The 26,781-nt window shown below is 29.8% G+C and overlaps 1 protein-coding gene across 1 annotated transcript; it reads left to right on the top strand.

The window, feature by feature from the left end:
* The first annotated feature begins 1,195 nt into the window (after nucleotides 1–1,195).
* LOC132935678 (uncharacterized) lies at nucleotides 1,196–25,651 on the top strand. The gene is made up of 6 exons (XM_061002288.1): nucleotides 1,196–1,580; nucleotides 3,659–3,937; nucleotides 9,119–9,317; nucleotides 11,997–12,146; nucleotides 21,805–21,939; nucleotides 23,987–25,651. Exons 2-6 carry the CDS (start codon nucleotides 3,661–3,663, stop codon nucleotides 24,156–24,158), a joined length of 933 nt encoding a protein of 310 aa, XP_060858271.1. The 5' UTR covers nucleotides 1,196–1,580; nucleotides 3,659–3,660; the 3' UTR covers nucleotides 24,159–25,651.
* Nucleotides 25,652–26,781: the final 1,130 nt, after the last annotated feature.

Below are 26,781 nucleotides of genomic sequence, written 5' to 3'. Positions count from 1 at the left end.
TATATTTCGATTTTACAGTAGGTATAGATAATTTTTCGTATTTTCCGTTTAAAAATATTGTTTGTAAGTCAGAAGACAGCATTGCATTTATTAGTCAATCGTCACGTTCAAAATTGTTCCATGAAGTATATTACTGCCAAAAGTTTGAGATGAATCGCAAACCGAAACGTCAGTCGAGCTAAAACAATGATGCACAGCAGTCAGTGACGTATTTAGGATTTAGCTACCTTGGATATATATTAAAAATATAGTATAATATAAATATTGATTGCATATTAAGGATAGCTTTATATTAAGATACTAATATTAAGATATTAAAAAAACGTTTTGTTGCTTAAATCACTGTAAATCTGTTTTCGAAAAAAAAGCTCCCACAAAAATTTGCTGCCCCCCTTAAATACGCCACTGCAGACAGCAGTCAGTTTAAACATCATCATTTTAATTTAATTTTATATCGCAATACTGATGGGAAACGACGTTAGAATTCAAACGTAGCTTATCCGCCACGCGCCGTCTCTTACCAACCCACCAGACCTTGTAGGCGACATGGGCGGACTCGATTGCCGGAGGGGAGGGGCATGGACGCTTTACAAATAATATAATACATGTAATAACATATAGTTATAATAATTTATTGGTAACAAATCTAGTGTAGCGCCCACCCAAATTTTTCAATAATCCTTACCAATTTTTCGCAAACCTATGTATAGATTATGTGTATAACGAATCAAGAACAATGTTGCAGAAATTAACTGCAGGAAATCGTTTGTTTTAAGTTATAGCTAATACAGAATTCACGATTTTCGGTGTCCTACGCATTCGTAAAACCCAATATATTAACCGGGCGATTGAAACTCTTCTGATTTTATACTGAACAACTCTTTTTTTTTAAATTTATTTTTGTTTCAACGTAGAAATAATATGTATAGTTGAGCAAGCTGAAAACGACGGGGAAGTATTCGATTCGGCGTCAGATATTTTATTTTGAAGTTGTAGCTAATTGACATTTCTGGTATTTTCATATACCCGTCATCCGAAATTCATGAGAGCGCCTCTGGACTAGGCGACACCAGCGCGCCGACCGATGACGGCGGACGCGCACTGGAACGGCGCACCGCAGACAACCGGTACGGAGGGGACGGCTAGCTGTCTTCTTCCGAACACCAATACGCGAACACCGCAGTGCGCCTCCGCCTCCGACAGCAGTACGACGTCCGTTCGCACATCCGTCGACGATCCGAATATTTTTATTTTTCGAAATTTATTCTTTTTTTTTTGTTTTATTGTAAGTACGACCACGACATCGTGCGAGCCGTACTAATTTATTTTGTAATATTATATATTGCGCTCGTTTCCGAGTCCATAACCATTCACAGTGAGACCAATTCAGTGACACCTCGCGTGTATATTGTTTACCTGTCTTTATTTTAATCGTGTTGCGTCACCTCCTCGATCACCTCCGCTCACATTCTCGAATCACCCCCAACACCTGCGGTCGATACCACGGCACGTCAAGACGGATACCACTCTCAACCGTGTCAATACCTAACAGAACGATAAGCTATTACATTACCAATACAGTACGTATGCACCTATCACCTATGCTCAGTAAATAATACTGTAATAAGTAACTGCCGAACTAAACATTATACGAACTCGTCCGAATCTAATCTTAACTTTTAAAAGTCTACGTTGTCACGATATTCGAAACAATATGTATACGAATCGCAGTGCAAGTTACAGTAAATTTGTAAATTATAGCATAATATCACATTATCACACACTTAATCCTAACTCGAACAATGTGCACAGAGTTATTCAAAATCATCCGATTGTCCTTAGCATTACTTTTTTAGGGATATATAATATGTTAAATATACTGTGCACGTATCTGCACCATGATTATCGTTATGCAGAGGAGATAGACATTTATCGGAACAATATTCAAAGGTGGGCATGTGTTTTTTTTTAACTTTTTAACTTAACTAGTTTATTGTTTTTGTTTTTAACTTATTAACTTATTCTGTTAAAATTGTTATTGTTTTAACTTAACAATTTTCTTATTTTTATATAATTCAAAAACGAATGACTGTAAATACTTGAAAATGTCACTGAATGTTTATATTAGCATTTTCTATGCACCATACAATTTTCCAAATATTTTGACTTTTTTGAGCTGTTTACGGACATTGTCAATTTTCAATTTTTTTAGTTTTTTTTCCATAAATATCAATTAAATTTTATTTGTTGGGTAAAAAAGCGTAAAAATTTAATGCAAAGCTCCTGATGTATTGTTACAATAGCAGTTCAAAATATTAAAAATACATAGGCGCAATATTTTTTTTTATAAGCATTTAAAGTTCAAATATTGACAAAATACGTAAAAATGACAAAAATTATTATAAGGTAGAAATTCATAAAAGTTTTCTTTTTAAATCTAATATTTGAAAATATAATTCAAGATTTTTCATAAGTTTGTCTACCTTTATACAAAAAAAAATGTCTACTAGAAAGTCAAATTAAATTTTTTTTTTAAGCATTTCAAGTTCGAATTTGACAAAATGTATCAAACTTAAAATTTAATATTTATTTTGTAGTTAAAAATTAATTATAAAACGTTCAACTTTAATAGATAAGAATTTAAAATTTAAAACAAGGTTTCACGTAAAAAGGTAAATATATAAATTACTTTATTCACATTAATACTCATCAAACATAATATAGTTTTTTTTTCCATAAATATCAAATAAATTTTATTTGTTGGGTAAAAAAGCGTAAAAAATGCATAGCTTCTGATATATCTTTACAATAGCAGTTGAAAAATATTAAAAATACATAGGCAGAATTTTTTTTTATAAGCATTTAAAGTTCAAACTTTGCCAAAATTTATCAAATTTAAAGTTTAATAATTATTTTGTAGTTAAAAATTTATAAAATTTTAAACTTTTATTATAACAGTATATTTGTTCTTGTGAAACCTTGTTGAATTTTACATCCTCACCTATCATATGTTCAACACTTATAGTTAAGGATTGAAATTTTAAAACAAGGTTCCACGTAAATAGTTCATATATAACTTACTTTGTTCAAAATAATATCATCAAATATACTTGGTAATATCATAGGCTGACTGATCGTTTTTGCTCAGAATCGTTTTTCTTATACAATGATATTATATCATTTTATTCAAATTTAATACATTCCATTACAGCGACCCACTTGTGGCCTACTGTACAGCAGAGTGAAATCCACTTATCCACCTTTTTTATGTTAAACTTGATTTGAACACTTACCATTCAATTATATTTGTACAATTGAAAAAATCAATATTAGTAGTATTACATGCCACCATTTCGTTTACGTGTGTAGGAGAAGATTTCCCTTTTTTTATTTTTTTTTATTTATGTATAACAAAATATTGTAAGTTAATATAAACTATGTGAACCAATAATAATCAGCTACACTGTAATTGCGAGATGTAAATAGTGGAATGGTATATTATTATAAATTGTGTATATACCTCACTATATTACGGTATCAGAAACAATAATAAATTCTGTCAGTCTTATATATTTTATTTTATCCATCTCAAATATATATATATATATATTATTTTCATCTGCAGTATACCTACATATTGTTTTTGTTTTCATTTCAGGAATGATATACTTTAGGAGATCGTCTCTGTGGACCACGTTGTTACTGTGGTTGTGGTTTGAGAACTGCGTTACCGGCGCAGACGACAAGAATGACATGCGCGAAGAGAAGGACAAGCCTCACTCGCGGCAGAAACGTCTGCTGTGGATCACCTCGGATGGCCGCCTGGCCTTGCCACCCGGCACCAAACTAACGATAACGCCATCTCTATCCATGCCTTTCGTCAGGTACCCGCCAGAGGGGTTCATGTCCAACATGAGCATCAGCTTGCCGTTCACAAGTAAGTGTGACGATTTGTATACATTGTCAATATATTAGTTATTTGTCTTTATCCGTCCCCCCATGACTGAAGTCAAAATCTTCCAACTTTAAGACGTCTGGTAATCAGCAGCAACGACGAGTCATTGAACTGAAACCCCAATTGGCGGTGTGCTCAGCTTGTATATTTACTAAATTACTACCCGTTCCTAATCTACATATAAACACAATAATATTATGTGGTCCGAATAATATCAGAAGTTATTAATTATTGTGGTCCGACATTTTATACCAATTTTCCCGATAGACGAGTTACTATCCAACATGAGCGTCAGATTGCCATTCATGATTCAGTGTGACTATTTGTATTCATTAATAATATATTAGTTATTTGGTTTATCCGTCCCCTTATGACTTAAGTCAAAATTCTGACTTTGAGACGTCTGGTAATCCGTAGCTAATTATTACTATACAATTAAATCGTTGAACTGAAAACCCGATTGGCGGTGTCCTTAATGTGTATACCTATTAAATTAATACCCGTTACTGAGTCCACATATTATAAACACAATAATGTGGTCCGAATAATATTTTAAGTTATTAATTATTGTTGTCCGACATTTTATACCAATTTTCCCGATAGACGTCAAACATCTGCAGCATCACCTTGTTGTTCAATATTCAGATTTTTATCCATTGATATATAACTTATTTATTAGTCCCCTCTCGTGATTTAAGTTGAAATTCCGACTTTAAGACGTCTGGTACTCAGTAGCAACGACGACATCACCTCATTATTACTATAAAATTAAATCGTTGAACTGAAAAGTATAAAACCCTATAGACGGTATCCTTATAATTTGTATACTGCACACTGCAAAAGTCCACCTATGAACACAGCATGATGCGTTTAGAATAATATTTTAAATTATAAATTATTGTGAAAATGTGATCAGACCTTTAATGCCAATACCGCGCAATGGGAACAACGAATACGACAACATCATATTATTATAATTAATGGGACCAATTTAATTTACGCCGCTCCCACACAGAGTTAAAACGATAAATTTATTATGCACCATTTCTTACATGCTAAAATAGTAATTTGTTTCATTTTTATTTGGCAAAAATGGTAATTTGCACAACCGTTAAACAATAATTGTGGTTTCGACATAATCAAGTAGACGACGATGGGTGATAAACATATCAATAGTTGTACAAGATTGGAAAATGCAATGCTAATACATTTTATTCCAATACTATTTTTATATTTTATAATACTCATAAACAGTTAGTTATAAGAACTTGACTTAATTTAAATGTTAATGAAATACTTGATTTTACTTTAGGTATGTCAACTTACGAAAACAAATCAAAATTTTAAAGAAAATTATTTTTTCCATTTTTGGTGCAAACTACAAACGCCAGTGCTCTGTGTACCTGCGTATTAATGTATTATTATTATTCGTACTTAGCAGCGCATATAAGACATGGGTGGTACATCGTTTTGGCACATTATTACTATATATTACTAGTCGTAAGGAGCATATTATAAATTATTATAAATCATCAGATACAATTAAAAAAAAATCGTTAGTCATGTTTATAGTAGGCACAATGTCCAATTATAAATAAAATAATTTAGAAATTCATAAACAATGTGATGGTATGTAGAAATTTACAATTTTTGCGTACGGAAAAAGAACATTTTTCCAGATTATTTTTCGAACGTTTTCTCTATATGGGCAGTTATTTTATTCTTTGATTCCATCATCATTCATTTGTTTTCTGGAATTTCTTTACAGTTGTCTTCGCAAAGACTATCACGAGTTGGTGTTATACATAACTAGCTACATAATATATTATATAAATAAGTCGATTGGTCGGCAGAATAAAAAAGGAACTCATCACTTCTGTCCGATTGAGTAGGCATATTAAATAGTCGTTAGCTGTATATACCTACTAATTACTGATGGTACAGATACAAATAGTTGGCGGTGTAATCCATTTGCATAACCTAACATTATTTTTTATTATTATTATTTATTCCTAATGAAACGAATATGTACAATATTATAATATGGCGTACTAAAAAACAGTCTACAGATAAATGCACGTAATACCTACTGTGAATGTTGCGTGTTTTCATAATAAAGTCGAACGCATCGAAATAAGTAACATATTATAATTATTTAATCCGACAATTACAACTACTAAAAAAAACTTAGCACGTGCAATTTTAAATCCCGGTGTTTAATTATTCACAAAGCACGAGATCGATCTAATGTCATAAAAATATAATTATAATAATATTTGAAATGAATTTTTTAAATAATATACATAATATTAATATTATGAACTCGCTTCAACGTTAGTCAGTCGAACGGTCCTGTGGTTCTTAATAATATGCACTCAAACCATCAGATTATTTATTTTGATTAGTCGCAGGTGTCTTTCTAACCGTCTACCAATATATTATAGTATGCATCACTTTATACTTAAAATATTATGAATTATTCAAAAAAAAAAAAACCACTCCACTGAAAAAAATAAATAGAAAGAAAATAAAAGTCTTGTTAGATTCAGTACTGTCCTCCGCTCTCATATATAATATAATATGATATACCTATATCACGTTAACACTCCTGTAATTATAGTTATACCACACGACTGATGATGGGTTCCCGATATTCACACGATATGACGTCTCCGCCCAATTATTAAGCCGAACCGAGCTTACAATTTATACGTGCAGCTTAGGCAAACGACAAGAATCTGAAACCAGTTTATAGAGAATGTTTACATTGGGCTTATATTTTATACGGTATCGATTTATCATCACCTACAAAAGTAATGGCAATTAAACGGGTACAATAATGACTACCATGTAAATGTATAGGTTACTTGACTTTTCGGCTGCTCGATTCGGCGGCCCGGTGAGACCATAACATAGGCACAACAGTAAATAGGACATAGGTAGGTGCCTACATCAGAAGACTAATAAAATATTTGTACGCACATTTTAGTCGTGCACATCATGTGCTGTATTTTGTAGGTCAATATTGTATTTTGTACTTTTATCGCGTTTTCGTCGCCTAAATGTACACACTTAATAACACTAAGCCCAGTGGAGTACGCAGGGGTAGGGTTCTAGGGTTCTGACCCCTCCCCTTGAAATTTTTTTTTCTACAAAAAAATCTAATTTACCACCATTTTTATACACGCAGATCAATTGTTGGTCATTTTTAATAAATATAAAATAAATTGTTGAATATGACAAAGACTTCGATAGGTAATCATAGTTTCAGTTTTTTTTTTGGCTGAACATTTCTAATGTCTGCCATGATCAATGGTATATCATCGTCCATCGGTTATTACCACGTTTATTACGAACTGAGGAGGCTCTATAGATAACCAGGTTAAACACTGTAAAAGTAGACTAAATCTGAGACTAACTATAATTTGTTATATAAAAACTGTTTAGAAAAAATAATGTAAATTATAAAGCCCTAAGTGAACTAAAAGCATGCGTACGGTACTGACTAAGCCTACAACTGCACAGATAGGTCAAGACATCTGCAACTGCAGTTTTAGGTGTTGGTAATGTAAGAAATTCAATTTCATTAATAATAATTACTAGTGCGTTCGAATAATGCCGTTTTACTTTCAATAACAACAATGTTTGCTTACAATGACATAATATATTTCAGACTTTCAGAGACACGTGCATCTCACGCTATCACATTGTTAACATAAAAACATAATTATAGGCAAGGCTGGGCATTAACTATAGTTACTTTTGGCTTTTCATTAGTTTAACTGTTAACTTACTAAATTTCTTTTTTGATTAAAGTGAAATTAACGAATTATTTTTTCATTTTAAGAAGTAAATAAAGTAAATAAATTTTGTTTTTAATTTTATTATATTTAACTATTTTAGTCTATTTTGTTTTCATGTCAAAAAATATTTACCATGAATTGCTATAAGTTAAAAATGTATATCATTCGAATCTAACTTATATGGAAATACTGTATAAAGTATAAACACTATAGTCTATAATTTAGTTTTGGGTTGAAAAAAAATAAAGTACGCTAACGTTGTACAAACAAATTAAATTTTTTTAAACTAGTTAACAAAAAGTGTGTATTAACTTTTAACTTAACTGAGTTAACCCAAAGTTAAATTATTAACTTTTAACTTTTTGTTATTGGTGCATATTAACTTAATTTAACTGAGTTAAAAAAATCATTGACTTTCCCAGCCTTGGACTTTTTTGACGTAACTCTAAAACAAATGACCGTAGATACATGAAATTTTCAGTGAACATTTATATTTGCATTTGCTATACACCAAAACTATATGTTTAAATTAGAATATTTAGAATATTATCAAGGTTTGGTAAGACTTAAAAATAGATTCAACTATAAAACAAAAGCATTTGCAATTTTTAACTAATCAAATATTTTTTTATCGACAGTAGTTTTAAAAACTAAAATTTAAATTCCGAATATATGTTTTGTCAATAGTTTATTCCATTTAATTATTCCGTTTGACTAAGAGCTAAACAAATTAATAATAACTTATAATAATTACCTAACAAATAATACTCATGACAAATCCTCATTAATATTATTTCTTAGTGAATACGAATGCGTTTAACAACTGGTGAATTGTAAGAACCATATGACAACTTACCATCACATACACATATTATTGTTAATTATTGTAATATTTTTCATACACAATGGTATTTTTAAAATATTCAGAATAATTTTAAGTATTTATATTTGTATTTAAGTTAATATGCACTAACTTTTAACTTAACTGAGTTATAAAATTCATTAAATTACCCAGCCTTAGTTATATGTACATAACATGCTCAGTTAACAACAAAATAATAATTGGTATAATATACCGTCATACTAAAAAATTCTTAAACCGGAACAATCGTGATAATATAATATTCAGAGTGATGACATTTACGATCTATAAAAATGTAAATAATATATTTTCTATCACCCTGTCGTGTACAATCAAATAAATGACAAATATTAAAATTTCTTATAGGTGGGGACACGGCGAGAGAACCTGATTAAAATTAATGAAAATAAGATTAACGAAATTATGAATTATGATGAACGTATTTGAAAAATATCTGTGCTCACATGTTTTGTTTTTTAAATGTTTCTTATATTTTAGTCGACTTCAATACCTTGGGGTTGACCGACAATCAGAATCCGTTCGGCGCCTTCCCGCAAATATTGGCCAGGAGCATGGGCAGACAGACGGGGTCGGCACTCGTCGACTATGTGTCTCAACTTATGCGCGGCCGGAGATCGACTAGATCCGTTCCAACTTTACCCAAACCGATACACTCGTACTTCCAAGGAGGTGAAAGGTAAGCTGTAAAATGCCTAACATAATATGTACCTAAATATAGCCTTTGAATAATTCAGGAGCACACAGGACTCAATACTATATCTATAATTATGATCAAAATAAGTTGACAAAATATGTTCCCGTTTTAATCGCACGTCCGTAATTCATAAATTATTACGATTTTAATAATGTTTCTCAAACCATATCTTATGATAATATAATCATTGGATACGAGCGATATCAAATGTGAACAGATCGTTGTCGACGAATTACGAATAAATAATATGTATTATTTTAGCAATATTGTATATTATCATGTAACTCTTGATCAGACTACGCATAAATCTGTTCACCAGAATGATTTCAACAAACGATATTATTATACGAAAATCATAAAAAATAAATAAATATAACGTGCAGTTTGTAAGAACCTTCACATTAAGATTTTTTTGAAATTAAGTTTTTTATGGCACGATGCGGGCTGGTCGGGAAAAACCATTCCTGACGAAATACTATAATTTATAATATTATATTAAACAGTCATTTTAGCCAAAACATCCAATTTTTTATTTCATCACACTGATCGATCTAGTTATGTGATAATACTGTTTAAAACTGATTTGAATCGTTATTATGTCTACTTGAGATGATCAGTCCACTTTTCCCTACTTCACTTTCGCAATATCTATACATTTAGCCGTACGATATTGTTGTTGCGACACGCAGAGCTTTCTCGTGGTATTTACCTTTACAGAGTAGGTATATATGAAATTCCAGTGTGGGAAAGTTTCTTTTAAAAAGAAACTTGTCTCCGTTCCTCGTTCCTGTTGTAAAAAAGGAACTCGTTCCCGTTCTTTGTTCGTGTTGCGAAAAAGGAATGCGTTCCCGTCCCTTTACAATTTTTTTTTATGATCTGAACGGTTGTCAATGGTTTGGTAATTTAAATTAAAACGTTCAACTTTTAACGACAGACTTTCATCAAGACGACATTAACTGTAAGTTGTCAACTAGACGTATGATTATGATTTATAATATAATATTGTTTGTACTTAAATATCATTTTAATTTTTAAACCATAATCACAGTAATATCGTTTATATCACAGTCATAAAACCATTGTTTTTATAATCATATTATACCTTGTTGGAATCACGGTATATCGAACTATGTGGTAATTTAATATTTACTAGTGACTGACGAAAAGTGATACCAAATTACCAACACTAAATATATTCAAAAAAATATTATTATTAAAAATAACTTTCATTTTTTTTCATAATTTGAGGAACGGAAACGTTCGTTCAAGTTCCTTAAAAATAGGAACTCTTTCCCGTTCCCTGTTCCAATATTTTAAATATAACGAGTTCCAAGCCTCGTTTCTATAAAAGGAACGCGTTCCTTCCCAACATTGCGAAATTCGAAAAATATGTGTTTTCTATTTTTATGTCAATCGTTAGAAAAGCAATTTTCGCAAAAGCCAAAATAGTTTTCCACGAGGATCTCAGTTATATCAGCAATACCAGTTGCAAACCAATGTAAGTACACCCTACACACCCATATCGTGTGAAAACTCATTTCACCGTATGTACATATGGGCGTGTTTACTGATATGACCATGGCCATAATACCTGCGAAATCAGCTTCTCGCAGATTTTTGAACAATTTCAAAAAAATAAATAGCACTCTAGTAAAAATAGTAAAATATATAACGTCGACTAGTATCTTTCTTTTGGATTTACATTTCAGGGAGCTAGACAACTTATCGTAAACTCTTATAGATCGATATAGGTAGGAACATTTTTGTCGGCCACATCAGCTGTGAATGAATTCTAAGCACGACTACGCCTATATACGCATCGTATATATTATTATAATGGACACGCGCAGGCACTTAAATACTTAGCATTATATTATAATATTACATTACATAATAATATGATACGCTTAATGAAACGTCATTTTTTCGTTAAGTACTGATATTATATCATAAATATATACTTACAGTAGGTAATATTACTCATACATACCTACGCCTCGTCCGCTTTTTTACGATCGTATATGTTACGCGGCTAAATAGGTATACGTCTTACGTTTCATTTGACCGATATTAAACGCATCACATGCATGTATAAATATTATTATTGTACCTATATGTATATATATAATATTTTATAGATCGCATCTGTTATAACGAATAATTGCCGTATTAATATTCCGACCAGAAACCGCCGCAGACAGGGGTTACGCGGAGTAACCTGTTCGGTCCAAGTTCAAGGGCACCGCGAGCAACAGGTTTCGTGAGCCTATTGCAACAATTAATTGTTTTAAAAGTAAAACAAGAAGACCCGTTTACCGCCGACTGTTGACCAATGAAAATGGATAATCGTATTATGAAATGCGTGCAATCGTACATTACCGACCTTACCGGCCCTCAGCATTTCGTCGGAAATAAATAATAATAATAACATAATAATAATACGTCAGACCGTATACGATAATTATTATTATTATTATGACACAGTATCACATACACATAAGTATGTGTGTGTGTGTGTGTGTGTGTGTGTCCGTATTAACATCATGTCATCGTTGACGTTAGATTCAGAACATTATTTTTAAAAATACTACTCCTCTTACAATATTGCGTGTTATGATGTGCAATACAATAAATTAATATAGTAAATTATTATCTTTGCAGAGCTCTGATGTTCACCGTCGTCGAGGACCTGTTGACGAACTTCGGAATGAACGGAAAAGCGTGTCTGCTCCGAGCCATATGCGAAGTTCACGGGCACAAGTCCATACACACATTTGGTTTCCTCGGCGAATTTATTCAACTATTCTTTACGTAAGTCCTTTAAATACGAGTTGATATACGATCGCTAACGAAATCGAATACGATATCACGATGTGTATATACTTATGCACAGTGACATTTGTAATATTATAATGATATTATATTCACAAATAATATTATTCTAATGTTATAATAATATTTTTAGTCAAACATTTGCTGTCTGGGATATAAATACAAAACTATACGATTTAATCCGCGAGTCTTGACGACGAAATATATCACTCATATGCGTAAATAGCGCGAGAACAAAGAGTACATCAGGGCTGGGCATTAATGAGTTAATAAGTTAGAAGTTAAGTTAAAAGTGAAGTCAATTTTAACATATTAACTTAACTTACTAGTTCAGCATTTTAATTAACTTAACTTTAATTTAACTCATTTGCCTCTACATAAACTTAAAACCAACTCTTATTTTTCTTTATTTTCCCAATGAAGTTAATTTTGAATATTCCTACTATCCAGAAAAAATTTTGTTTATTACGAAATTTCAGTTTACAATAATTATTACAAGTTCACAGAGTATAAAAAATATTATCAGAAAAAAATAAGATATATTTATAAATAATTTGTATTTATGTTGAAAGATAAAAACTAATATATTGTCTTTACAAGTTACTTATAAATATTAATATAGGTAACATTAGTCGCCCGTATGAAGACATCAATGCGACGAATTATATTCATAAATCATAATACCTATTCATTACTCATTAGTTATTAATTATTTTTTATTAGCACAATAATGATTATCATAGTTTGTTTGAATAGTGATATCCCTATGAATGATGAATGTAATATATATAACTATATTTTACGGTATTTAAGAGTGGACAATCGGGGGTAAAATTATTTTAGTTTGAGAAATGTATACATGGGAAGACTAGAACCATACTCTAGGGAGGTATATAGAATAATATTAACGCAGAATTATTTTTTCTATGTTTTTAAGTAATCTTAGAGTAAAATCAGTCATTACAAAAAAGATAGAAAATAATATTTTTGAGGAAATAACATATCGATTTGTCTAAAATATATTGTCTCAAAACAATTTAAACGTAATTTAAATTTACACCATTTTTTTATTTTTTTTTTTTTTTAAAGTCAAATACAAAGTCAAATAACAATAAAATATAAAATCGATATGTCATTTCCTCAAATATATTATCCTCTATATTTTTTGTAATGGGAAATTTTATTCTAAGATTACTTAAAAACATAGAATAAATGACTCTGCGTAGTTGCTGGAGAAAGAAAACAAATAGTGAGCTGGCATCCTCTTAAATGAAGTACAAGAGCAATGTTAGCTGCATCCATTAACGCTTATTATTCCTCTGTTATGAAAAACTAGTTAATAATTTGGAACTTTATTTTTAAGAAATAATAAAGAAAGCATTATACAATTTTTTTACCCAACATTAAAAAACGAAGCGCACATATCTCTTGCAACAGGTTTGCCATCCCTGTAGAGCTCTGCACAGTCTAGTCTAGACCAGTCCGGACAGGACCATGGTCCGGTCTTTTTCGGTCTTTGTGTATTATAATTTAATGTGGTTCGGTCCGGTTCGGGCACTTTACCTAAAAAAAAATGGTTCGGTCCGGTTCGATCCTTAAAAAAATGGTCCAGTCCATTCCGCCTTCAAATTTATATTAATAAAGGTATAGGTAAATTGTCCGGTCTATAGTGAACGTTGATTTAATAATATAATTTATATCTGGTACGTTGAAAAATAAGAATCATTATCATAATACAATAATACTCGGTCTGGCTTCATTTTTATTTTATCGGCCTGGTCCGGTCCGGTCCTGGTCTTTGTTAAAATATATCAGTCCGGTCTGGTCTGGCTTCATTTTTATTTTATCGGTCCGGTCCAGTCCTGGACTCTGTTAAAAATGATCAGTCCGGTCAGGTCTATAAGAAAACGGACCGTACAGAGCTCTACGATGATATATATATATATAAGTTACGGGCAAAGTAGGAATTCGGGCATTGTTATGTGATTCATTGTACTGTGCACAATGCCCGAAAATGTTGGGCAATGTAAAAATGATCATTTTAATGCTCAATTTTTTCATACATTGGCTGGGCATTGTACGAGATTTCCTTGGCAATGTGTACGCCGCCCGGATTCAAGTGGGCAAAGTGAATTAATCAGTGCACACATTTATGTCGAATGGTATTATACGTAACAATAACACTACAAAACTATTCTTATACATTTTATTTGTTTAATACTACGACTTACGCGTTACAAGATGCCTATCTAATTGTACGCAATATACGCGATGACGTTTGCCGATAATACGAACCGATCTGTAATTTCAACGACAAAGTGATCACATAGTATATTGCGCATTTGCACAAACACTATAATCTAGATAATTTTTCCTGATTATCAAATAATTATATTGTCACGACGTCGCGTAGTCCGTCAATATTATTGTATTATTATGTAACAATCGGTGTAAATGCAAAAAATTTGGTCGACTTTATAACTCAAAGAGCCATAATAATTGTATATGTGTTAATAAATAAAGTAATATAATGCTATCTTACATGCTTAATATTACTTTTTTACTAAAAATTAATATTAATACTAATTAATTAAATTAAAACTATTAAAATAATTATAATTTAATAATAAATAATATTCATCTTGTTCAGTCAAACCACTTTTAGATAATAAAATATGAATTCTTCAGTAGGAGGTACCATACTCGATAATAGATTTACAAACTGTTAAAAGGCAACTAATATTTGAAGCGTCTAGGTATTTCAAGTTTTTTTTATGATCATTTAAAAATGCTGTAAAATGTTTAATTTGATTTATAATATATCTATATATATAAAAATAAATGTACATTATGAATACATTTTATAACTCAAGATCTACCAAACCGTTTTTGATGAAAATTTCAGGGCATATTAAGATTGATATGTAAATGGTTTCTGTGAAATTTTTACGCTGTGCAATAAGTGGTTCCGGAGTTATGGTCTCTTAAGTGCACACCTGGCGACATGGCCAAAAAAACTAAGACTAACTATAGAACATTAGGCTATAAGTATAAGACAACCTAAAATTGGAAGAAAAAAAATTGTGTTTAAAAATTACACGGAAAAAAAGATTTTAAAATGTAAATACTAACTAACCACAAGATTTACTAGGTATGTAGAATAAAAAAATATGTGTAATAAAAATAATAATAAAATGATAATAATAATGAAAATAATATAATTCTTATTTCGTGTGATTTTCCGTTTGCAAATACAATCTCCAGACCAGAAACAAAACTACGAAATCATAATATAAAAATGTGTCTTTTTTATTACGTTCTAGCTATACTTTTATACGATATTATGTCATATAAGTTCTCACAAAGTGTTAATATTTAAAAAATAAAACATATAAAATACCGTTTGTTTGTCCGATGGAATATTTAATTTGAAAACGTTTTTGAGTTAGGAATGTAAGTATAAGATACATTTTAACGGACACATACTAGTTGCGGACGAATTATTTAGGTCAGTAATTATAACATAACAATTGCGGACACGAGTTTCGTTGTCATAATACTAATTGCGTACAGAGCTTTTTTTTAATAAAAACCACGTTAGTTGTGGACACAAATATTTCCCTTCACCACTTTTTCAGGACTTAGGACAAGCTACCAAAAAAATTGCTAGGTGGGGTTAGAAATATTTGTGTCTTGCAAAAGAGCAATCGTTATTTTTAAAATGTTGTTGAATTATTTATTGTTTTAATTTTGTGGAAAAAATTGCTTATAAAATATTTATAGATTATCGTCATTATTAATTATCGTCATAGTTTTTATAGATCTTGTGGTAAACATGTTTTTGAAACAGCCTGTATATCAAACAATAATTTCCCAACGTCCACGATCGCTATATCAAAAATAATAATAGGAAATTTCTTATCTTATATTTGTGTCCGCAATTCGTATGTTACCTTTTTAGATTTCGTCCGCAACTCACATGGTTTTTGTCACTTTGTCCGCAATTCGGAAACACCGATTTTAACTAACCATACTTGATTTGTCTAATCTTGTTGTACGCTTAGTTAGATAATATGTTAAAATCGGTCCACGGCACACCCATGTCAGTGTCGACCAAAATAAATGACTATAATTTATTAAAAACCATCTAGGCGTATTAAAATATATTATAAAAATCGATTTAAATAGTAGATTTAAATGTACGGTGGCCTGCAGTTTTTCTTATACTATTGTAAATCACTAAGTAATATGGTATATTTTATTAATATATTTTTGACACGTATTATCAATGACAAAATATCTGAACAGTATAATTGATTGGAATAAAAAAAGGACGGTTTTTGTTAACAGATAGGTACACCTATTGCGTTGGGTGCTGTCGAAATAATAAGAAGACACCTATAAGTTTAAGAAACAGTTTATTTTCGTCTTAATATCGATCTCGAAAACTCCCTGTGGCTAGTAGTACTCAGACGTATTATGTTATTATCTTATGAACGTTCGGCCGTGACGTATCCCTTCGAAATAAAATTTATACACGTAAATTTATTGCCGCCATAATATTTTAAATATTTGCTCAGCGCTCTTATACACTAACCATTATTTAATTAAAGCCACTGTCTGCCCAATAGTATACCTATTTGTATATAACAATTAACAATATTATGTAGACTAGAAAATTTAGTTTATACCGTACCTTTAATTGTTGTACAAACATTTTAAGTATTCGAGTTAAGAGGACGTTATACCCGCATGTGTTGTCTCCGTCTTACAAGTGCGTAACATAGCAAATTTTACGATCAGCAAAATACGTGTAGCTCTGTTAATTTAAAAATTAGAGTGAATTGACTTCTTGTAAAATCTAAAGGTAAGATTATTATCTAGGCAACCTTATGGGCTTTTTAGTATATTTTAATTTTAAAGCAAGTTATGAGTATTTTAAAATGTATAAAAAAATTACAATTTTAAAATACTCATAACTCGCATTAAAATTAAAATATAATTAAAATATAATACTATCTTACCTTTAGATTTTATAAGAGGTCAATTCGCTCTAATTTTTATACTAACGGAGCTACACGTGTTCTGCTGAGCGTAAAATGTTCTATGTTACGCATTTGTAAGACGGAGACAATACATGCGGGTATAACGTCCTCTTAACAATATTTTACGTACAATAACTTACGATTTACATTTAGTTTGAAAAAATATCAATATAGACATACCTATTATCATTGATTATATTAATTAATCAGTGCTATTATGTATTTATTTTTATAATTACCAATATTTTCGAATGAATTACCATAATACCATTGATTATAATAAATATTATCGTTTATTTTATTCAATGATAACATTAACATATCAATAAACATTTTAAATACTTACGTGGAATCTTGTTTTAATTTCTTAATTCTTAATTCTTAATAAATTGAAAATTTTATCAAAATTTAAACTTTAAATGCTTATAAAAAAATATTGCCTGTGTATTTTAATATTTTAAACTAATATTGTAACAATTTACGAAGAGCCTTGTATTACATTTTTAAGCTTTTTGACCCAACGAATAACATTTTATTGACACTAATAGAAAAAAAAAACTCATAAATTTAAGACGTCCATAAAAAACTCAAAACAAGTCAAAATATTTTGAAAATGTTATCAACTATCACTATTAATAGTTATTATGTAGACAATAATAAAGTAATTCATAAATATATTATCCATTGTTTTTCAATTAAACAAAAATAAGAAGCTCCATAAGAAATCGAGTGCATATTATTATATCCAATGTTGTAAAAATTTGAACTTCCGACGCTCATAAAAATCTAATTTTATATCCAGTAAACATTTTTTTTTTTGATAAATTTTGTATTTAATTTTAAAATCTTAGATATAAAAAGAACAATTTTTATGAAATTCCAAATCAAAATAATTTGCAAATGTTCGTATTTTTTACAAATGTTGTCAAAAATCTAACTTTGGATGCTCATAAAAAATGATTGTGGACTTACGCTAAATTTTTATTTTTAATTTAAGCTAACAACAACTCACGAGAACCTTATATTACATTTTCAAGTTTTTTAAACTAGTGAACAATTTTTTATAGACATATTTAAAAATGACTCAAAGTGAGTCAAAATATTTTGGACATCAAATTACATACCTATATAAATTAATTAATGTTAACAAGAAGTAAAAATTAATTTAGTGTTATTAATTTTTTTTTAATATTAGCTTCTGAGCGGAGAGATGACAAAATACGTAAAAATGACGAAAATATGCAAATCATTTGGAGTTAGAAATTCATAAATTGTATTTATTTAAATCTAAGGTTTGAAAATGTAATTCAAGATTCCTCATAAGTTTGTTTACATTTATTAAAAATAAAATGTGTACAAGAAAGTCAAATTAAATTTTTATGAGTGTTTGAAGTTCATAATTTTACAACATTGGATATTCACTCGATTTCTCATGTAGCGATTTACATATTTTGTTGCAATTCAAAAACGAATAACTGTAGATACATGAAAATTTCACTATGATATGAGATATGAGCTGTTCGCGGACATTTTCAGTTTTCAAATTTTGATTCTGAGCGGAGCGATGAATGTACTGATTTTACAATGAAGTGTTTTTTTTTAATTTTTTTGTGTCTGTCATCAGGGCCGGAAAATCTCGGTGGGCCACTTAAAGTTTGGGCCGGTCGTGTGAGTGTGAGTGAAAATAAATTCATGTTTAAAATATGATTGGCCACCTATAAGCTCGTAATAATTATAGACGTAATTTTGAACCACTGAATATGTAAATGGGCTGCTTATAGAAGTGAAAATCTTGATGGGCCGATACATACCAATCCGGCCCTGTCTGTCATCACGGTTTAGGGCAAGTAAAACTGCTTCAATTTTCTTCAACAGTATCTTGTTCGATGGGAAAGCGAATCTAGTTGGTGTATTCGGGAGGTCAAATTTCTCAATAGTTTTCAAAAGCGCCGAGAAAACTTAAATTTTTACGTAAAATCGGTGTTCGATAAAATCGATTTTGGTTTTTGGTGTAACTCTAAAACAAATGAACGTATACACATGCAATTTTCGCCGGTTGTTTATATTTACATTTTCTATACACGATAAAATTTTAAAAATATTTTGATTTGTTTTGAACTATTTAGGAACATTTTCAGTTTCCAATTGTATTAGTATTTTTTTCTATGAATGCTAATAAAACTTTAATTGTTGAAAAGCTTGAAAATTAAATACAAGGCTCCTACTATATTGTTACGATGACATTTGAAAAATATTAAAAATCCTTAGTTACAGTTTTTTTTATTAGCATTTAAAGTTCAAACCTTGACAAAATACGAAAAAATCACGAAAATTAATAAATTGTTTTGAGTTGAGAATTCACAAAATATTTTCTTTTTAAATTTAAGATTTGAAAATGTAATACAAGATTATTCATAAGTAAAATGTCTACAAACAAATTAAAATACATTTTTATGGGGGTTTGAAGTTTATATTCTTACAATATTGGATTTTCCCTCGATTTCTCATGTAGTGGTTTTATTATTTTGTTGTTATTCAAAAACGAAGAACTGTATGAACATTTTACTGAATGTTATATTTTTATTTTCCATATACTATAAAATTTAAAAAAATATTTTGGCTCTTTTTGAACTTTTAACGGACATTGTCAGTTTTCAATTATATAAATTGTTTTTTTTATAGACTATAAATATCAATGAAATTGTATTTGTTGGGTAAAAAAGCTTGAAAATTTAATGCAAGGCTCCTGATACCTAAATTGTTATAATAGCAGTTGAAAAATATTAAGAATACAAAGGCGCAATTTTTTTTTATACCCAAGTACTTATTTAAAGTCCGAATTTTGAAAAATTTGTCAAATTTAAAATTTCATAATTACTTTGTAGTTAAAAATTTAAAAAATGTTCAACTTTTATAGTTAAGGATTGAAAATTTAAAACAAGGTTCCATGCAAATAGGTTATATATAAATTACTTTATTCATAATAATATCATTAAATATATATAGTAATATCATAGGCTGACTTTTCGTCAACAAAATTTTGTTTAAATGTTTTTGAAGGGGTTGTTATAGATATTTTATATAAAATTAGAGGACTTGATTTTCGATAATTCATTTTCAAAATCCATAAAATCGTTTTGCATTTTTTGTTTTTTGTTTTCACTTTTTTGATTTGTGGATAATTGGTATAATAAATTAAAATATTAAAAATCTAGTCCTGTACGTCAACAGATTCAACTCTTCTCTTCAACTTTTGTAAGAGGTTTTTTGCTCTAAAACCAGTCAGACAGTCGTGTTTTTTGAACTAAAAAAATAAGTTTTTACTCACAGCCGTGGCTGTCACGGCAATACGGTAATGCAAGTCGGTCGCGGGAATTGTAATGTATCGAATATCATTTTAGTGATTTGATTTTATTTCATTTCACGTAAATAATAATATAATATATAAACATAATAGGTATATATAAAAATAATGCAACGACGTGCGATAATTTTCATTCTATAATATATATTTTCATATTTTTTTTTTTAGAATTTTGTTTGATAACAATTTAAAGTTATATAAAAGAAATATTTTAAAAAACGTTAGTGCTTTCTTACGGTAAACGGATCACCACGTATATGCCAAATAGAATATTATGTAGTATACATGTATTAATTATGTTAAAAATATTGCTACATTTGCTACGTTCATTTATATAAAGTAAATAATAATGAAAAATAATTTATTTTTGTTAGGTTAATTCGTTAATATTATAAGTTATTTTATTATATCAGCCTGGTAATCATTAAAGCGACTTTATTTTTATATATTCAGTTCTCGTAATATTATTTTTATCATATTGCTGAACAAATTGTTTCCATCTGTTTAAAAGTTCTTCTTGATTTCGGGTTTTTAAAATGTATAAGGCTTGTTTGTACTATTGACTTTTATGTAAATTTCAGATTGTAATTTTACTAAAATTATAAGTATGGAGATGAGGAGTAATAATAGCTTTTATTAAAATACTGTGAAAAGATTGCTGTCCGAATTAATGTTGCGGAAGCTGATACCCAAATATTCGGAGGAAAGTCAGCAATTTAAAAGCGCCAAAATATACAATATACGATATGTACAGCAATACCTTCTCTAGTTCCCAATAGAGAGTGTTTTCTTGAGAACCAACTACAAACTTTCTACAATCTTGACTCTCTCAATAGCGGACATCTCCGAATAGTAGAACAAATTTTAGCGACAGAGCTGAGTTTCCGGTATTTAGAGGTTTCACTGTATATTATACGGTATATTTATAATCTGTAATGATAGTATCCAGTAGTATTCACTCATATTAGGTTGGGTTATTGATAGTGTAATAATAACTATTTGCATTGATACATTTTACGCGTGTGAGTCGATTCCAAGAGTATAATAATATAATATTTTTTTGCCTGTCCAAACAGTTGAGTAATATAGCTTAGGAATGCACACCATAATTAAATAAACGATTTTTAGGTTTTCATGCTGCAGATAATATTATGTCTATTAATCAAAATGATCAGAAAAATCACATAATAATAACATGTAATACAATATTTCTGTAATTATTTTGCAGGGCTAGTAAATCGACGTACGCTGATTTAATGAACGACTACGTGACTGCTGAAACCATTGGAAAACAAAGTAAAGAATGTTACCCTTACTTCAAGGAATGTCCTAAGTCGTTGTTCACCAACAATCATAACTATTCGTAAGTACTGCGATCGTATACGAAATATTATATAAGATTTAACAATATTTAATAATTATAATAATACTTAAAAGTACTATTATAGTGGTGAGATGGATAAAGTGGCCATTTGAGTTGTTCTTTCTGCGGTATAGCACTGAAGGTGCGTAAACAATTTGCGCCAAAAACCAAAAAAAAATAATGTAATTGATGCCAAATCTAAAAACTAAGTGTGGTAATATGTTGTGCTACATAAATTGTCATTAAAGAGAATCGTGTAACGGATGCAATATTAAAGCTACAAAAATTCAATTTGCACATTTTTTTACCAAATAAAATTGTAATCTATACCACTTTAAAAGAATTGATAATAATTTTTTTTGAAACTTATTCATATGTATTTTATTCATTAATCAAGTTAATTTTAGTAGACATGCGTTTCAAGAAAAATATTAAAATATAAATCGGGAATATTATAAATTATAGTTCATTGTCCAATTATTCACGTTTATGTTGTTGATAGTTACGTTATTATTACCTACTATTTGTATTTTATACGCTCACTAATGTGAGTTTGCGTGTAAATTTATCAGGTGAATTCCGGCGATTGAAATTGAAAGTGTGATATCTAGGTACATATTATGTAATTTCGTGTCCTGACGTGGGGCAGATCACCAAAACTAATAATTTGATGTGGCACTAAAAATAATATCATGTTGTTTTTTCATATTTTGGCACAGATTACATATAGCTGGTACGCACTATTAAATGTGTCTGTTGGTGGCACACATTACAAGCACTTGAATATTTGATACTTGGCATATTACCAGAAAACAATTTTAAAATTACCATGTTATTATTATTTAAAAAAGTTTAAATATTAATTATAATGTAACACTGGTATCCGTTAAATTGTATATAATTGACAAACATAAAGTAACTTGTTAAATGTGAAGAAAAAAATTCTTTATTTATTTATGATATTTTATATATTGTGCATTAATACTCGCGAAAAACTTAATCGGTTGTATATTAATTTATTATATAATTATAATTTATAACTAATTAATTAGTTTTCCTTAGGTCGTGTAAAATATTTTGAAAGCAATAAATTGGTCTATTAATCCTAAAATGTATAAAGCACAATTGGTCGATAGACCCTAAAATGTTTAGAGCGTGATTGTTGTATGAAACGGTCATTTTAAGCGCTGCAATTGATAAATTCCCGTTTAATTTATCAACTAATAGTAATCATTTTTGTTAAAATAAATATTTATAACTATGGTAAAATGATTAATAGTCATTAATTATAATATAATAGTTATAAAGAAAATAAAAATATTAGAACAGAAGTTATTACACGCAGTTGGTTAATTGTATATTTAATAACTTATTAACACATTTTTGTTACAACATACAGAAACCAATCGCGATCTGTGGATAATTTGTGTTGTATACCCAAAAGGGTTGATATGATGATCAAACCCCATGTCAGGGAGAGGGTTATTAAGTTCGCAAAACAAATTTTAAAAATTTAAAAAAACCAATTTCTATATTTCCGCATGGGGTTGTTATAATATTACACGTGGACCATTATTATCATGGAAGAACTTTATTTGGCCCGCAGACGAAATTTGGATTTTTTCCAGTGAATTAAATGAAAAATTAATTTTCAGTTTGGTTTCCTTTAATTTTGATTACATTTTTGATTCCTATCTTGATAACATGTATACTATATACAGAGCCGTGTTAAAGAGGGGGCAAAGGAGGCAATTTCCCCCAGGCGCCGTAGTTATGTAGAAAAAAGGGGGCGTCTTTATTTGTGCTTAATATGCTACCTGTAGCTCAAATTGTAGAGAAGGGGAGCGAACTTCCCCGGGGCGCTCAATTGCTTGACACGGCTCTATTATACATACAACTTTGGTGGCTTCCGAGAACTTGCGCCGAATTCCTATACAGTGATCTTCAGAGAACATTAATCGCGGTGATCCCCTTTTTATAATAAAATATTATATTGTCAAGCAATTTATATCACACCTACTTTAACGCGTCGTTTGCGTGGTTCCAGGGAAAATGATCTTTCGCCCGACGACGAGGACGAAGACGGTGAATCAGTGTCGGCCAACAACGATGGCGATGACTACGGAAACGGAAACGAGGTCGACGACGGCCGGAAGAAGTCGTCGTCGGCAAGCGGCGGACTAAAAGTGACGGTGAATCCGACACCGTTGGCCATGTGAATCGGTCGGCTGAATTTTCATCACTCTCCGCCGCACGCAATGATCGTTGAACAATCATCTCCCGAACGTATTTCATTTGTATAATAAAATATTATTTTTTAAGTGTGCACGTGTTTGTGCGTGTCTGTGCGTATCCGGAAAAACTTTGCTACCGTCGCGGGCTATGTCTTCTTACGAGGTTTTTACCTCGTCCGTTTTCCGCCCACGCCTTCCCCCTATATCTTCCACCAATAACGTCCAACCAACCCCCCCCCCCTCACGGTCACACTATTTAGCGAACAATTCGATTATCGGGCGTACTTGTATTGTTCCACTAGTTGGGCATAAATCAACCACCACCCGAAGAAAGACTATATTATAATAATGACACAAAAGAAACACTATAAAAATTTGCGTCCGGAAATTCGAATCCCTGAGTCCGCGGCGACCACTATCTAAATTCCATCCCAACACGCATAGCATTATTATATGTAATACACTGTAGGGACATTTGAAATTCGCTCTGGATGTGTCTGTGCCAACGATAACGCCGCTGCCTAGAGAGTATAATTATATATTTTATTTATAATATTATTACCCCGTACACATTAAAATACCATAATTATCATTAATATTTATTATTTACAAACAATTATATCGTATTCTCTAATCGAACAGAAACGTAACAAAAAGAACAATGTATCAAACGTATATTTTCTCGTTTAGTTTCGTTTCGGATCATAAATTATAGACTATATATTATTTTTACTATATTATTATACTTAACACATTAAAATATCCAAATTATTATTATTAATCATTAATATTTATTATTTACACATAATTATATCGTATACGCTTTTCGCACCGAAACGTAACAAAAATAGGACTGTTTCAAACGTATTTTTTCTCGTTTTGTTTCGTTTCGGATCATATTATATTATATTTTATTTATTATATTATTATACCATACACATTAAAATATCATTATTATTATTATTATCATTAATATTTATTATTTACACACAGTTACATCGTATTCACTATTCGCACCGAAACGTAACAAAAATAAGACTGTTTCAAACGTATTTTTTCTCGTTTTGTTTCGTTTTGGTTCATATATTATACACATAATAATATATTACTATATAAATATTATCCGTAGTCGTAATAGCATAGTTATATAATATATTGTATAGTCGTACCTACCTACCTAGTAATATATTTTATAGTGTTTTTTAGTAGACGCGTATAACATGTAGGTCTCGTACATGTCATAATATTATATACCTATTGTATTAAATAATGTTGTATGCTCAAAATATGTAGCTATATGTTGTGCCATAATCCATTTAGTTTAATTTCATAGTAAATTTATTATGATTATTATTATTATTTACTTATTTATTTATATACACTACCTATTTTTCAAACGTTTTGTATTTTATGATTAAATTACCTACGTATAGGTACATAATATATCGTATTATATCGTACCCAACCGTTTTGGATGAGAAGACTGTTTATTTTTATTATACAATTGTACTGTTATTTCAAATATTACACCTGTGTTAATACATATAATGATGATTATAATTTATAATATATTTTGTCTGACGTAAATATTTAATATAATATACATAACTATATAATATAATAAATATCGTTTTTCAGTTGTGCGGTATTATAATCTATATTAATAAAAGGTAATGTTTGTGTGTCTGTGCCGTAGAAACCAAATTTTGAGTTCTGGATGAAACTTCAAAATGCGCTCTTATGTACAATTACTATTATATAAATTTAATACTGACATTTTTAAATCAACAGTCATAATTAATATCGTATTGGTAATACAAATACACAAACAATTTTGTTAAAATTTGATTTTCGAAAGTTCATAAAAATGATTGTAATATTTCTACTATCAAACACTGCAGATGATATGAAAGGGTGAATAATTTATGAGGAATTTTGAAAACCTAAACGGTCATAGTGATTGAAGATTAAAAGTTTTTAATTTTGAAAGGATTGTGGAAGCTAGTGGTTATAAATTAAAAAAATAATGTCTATGTATTTTTGAAATTTTTGTTCAACAGTAATAAGTAATAACTAACGATAGCAATGCGTCAGGAGATTTGTATTTAATTTTAATATTATAATTATTTTTATCGCAAAAAATATTGTATCGAAATAAATCGAAAAAAAAATAAGAAACTCGTAAAATACAAATATAGATTAAACATTTTGGACTTCATACTAATGTATAGCAATTTATATAAGTATTTGACAAAGATTTCAAATCCCTACGTTTATTTTTTTATAGCCAACGTATTTTTCATAGTAAACGTTATAGATCAATGGGCGATGGTAAATTACACAATATACTTAGGAATGTCTAAATTTTTGTTTTGTTATACGTGTATGAGTTTTCAATTTTAAAGGACCCTAAAATTCATAATATTTTCTTTTTAAAAATCCCATGAAATAATATTTCATTACATTAATTGTATTGGTTTTGACTTTTGGGTACATCGGATTTAAATCGAAAAAGTGGTTCCTATAAATAGCATAATCTAGAACGAGGATTCTCAACCGACGTGGCGCACCCCCCCCCCCCCCCCCCCCCCATCAGTTTAAAATCAGA

The sequence above is a fragment of the Metopolophium dirhodum genome, chromosome 1 (genome assembly GCF_019925205.1).
Source record: "Metopolophium dirhodum isolate CAU chromosome 1, ASM1992520v1, whole genome shotgun sequence".
Classification (NCBI taxonomy): Eukaryota; Metazoa; Arthropoda; class Insecta; order Hemiptera; family Aphididae; genus Metopolophium; species Metopolophium dirhodum.
The sequence above is the reverse complement of the archived record's forward strand: the minus strand, read 5'-3'. Positions and strand labels throughout refer to the sequence as shown.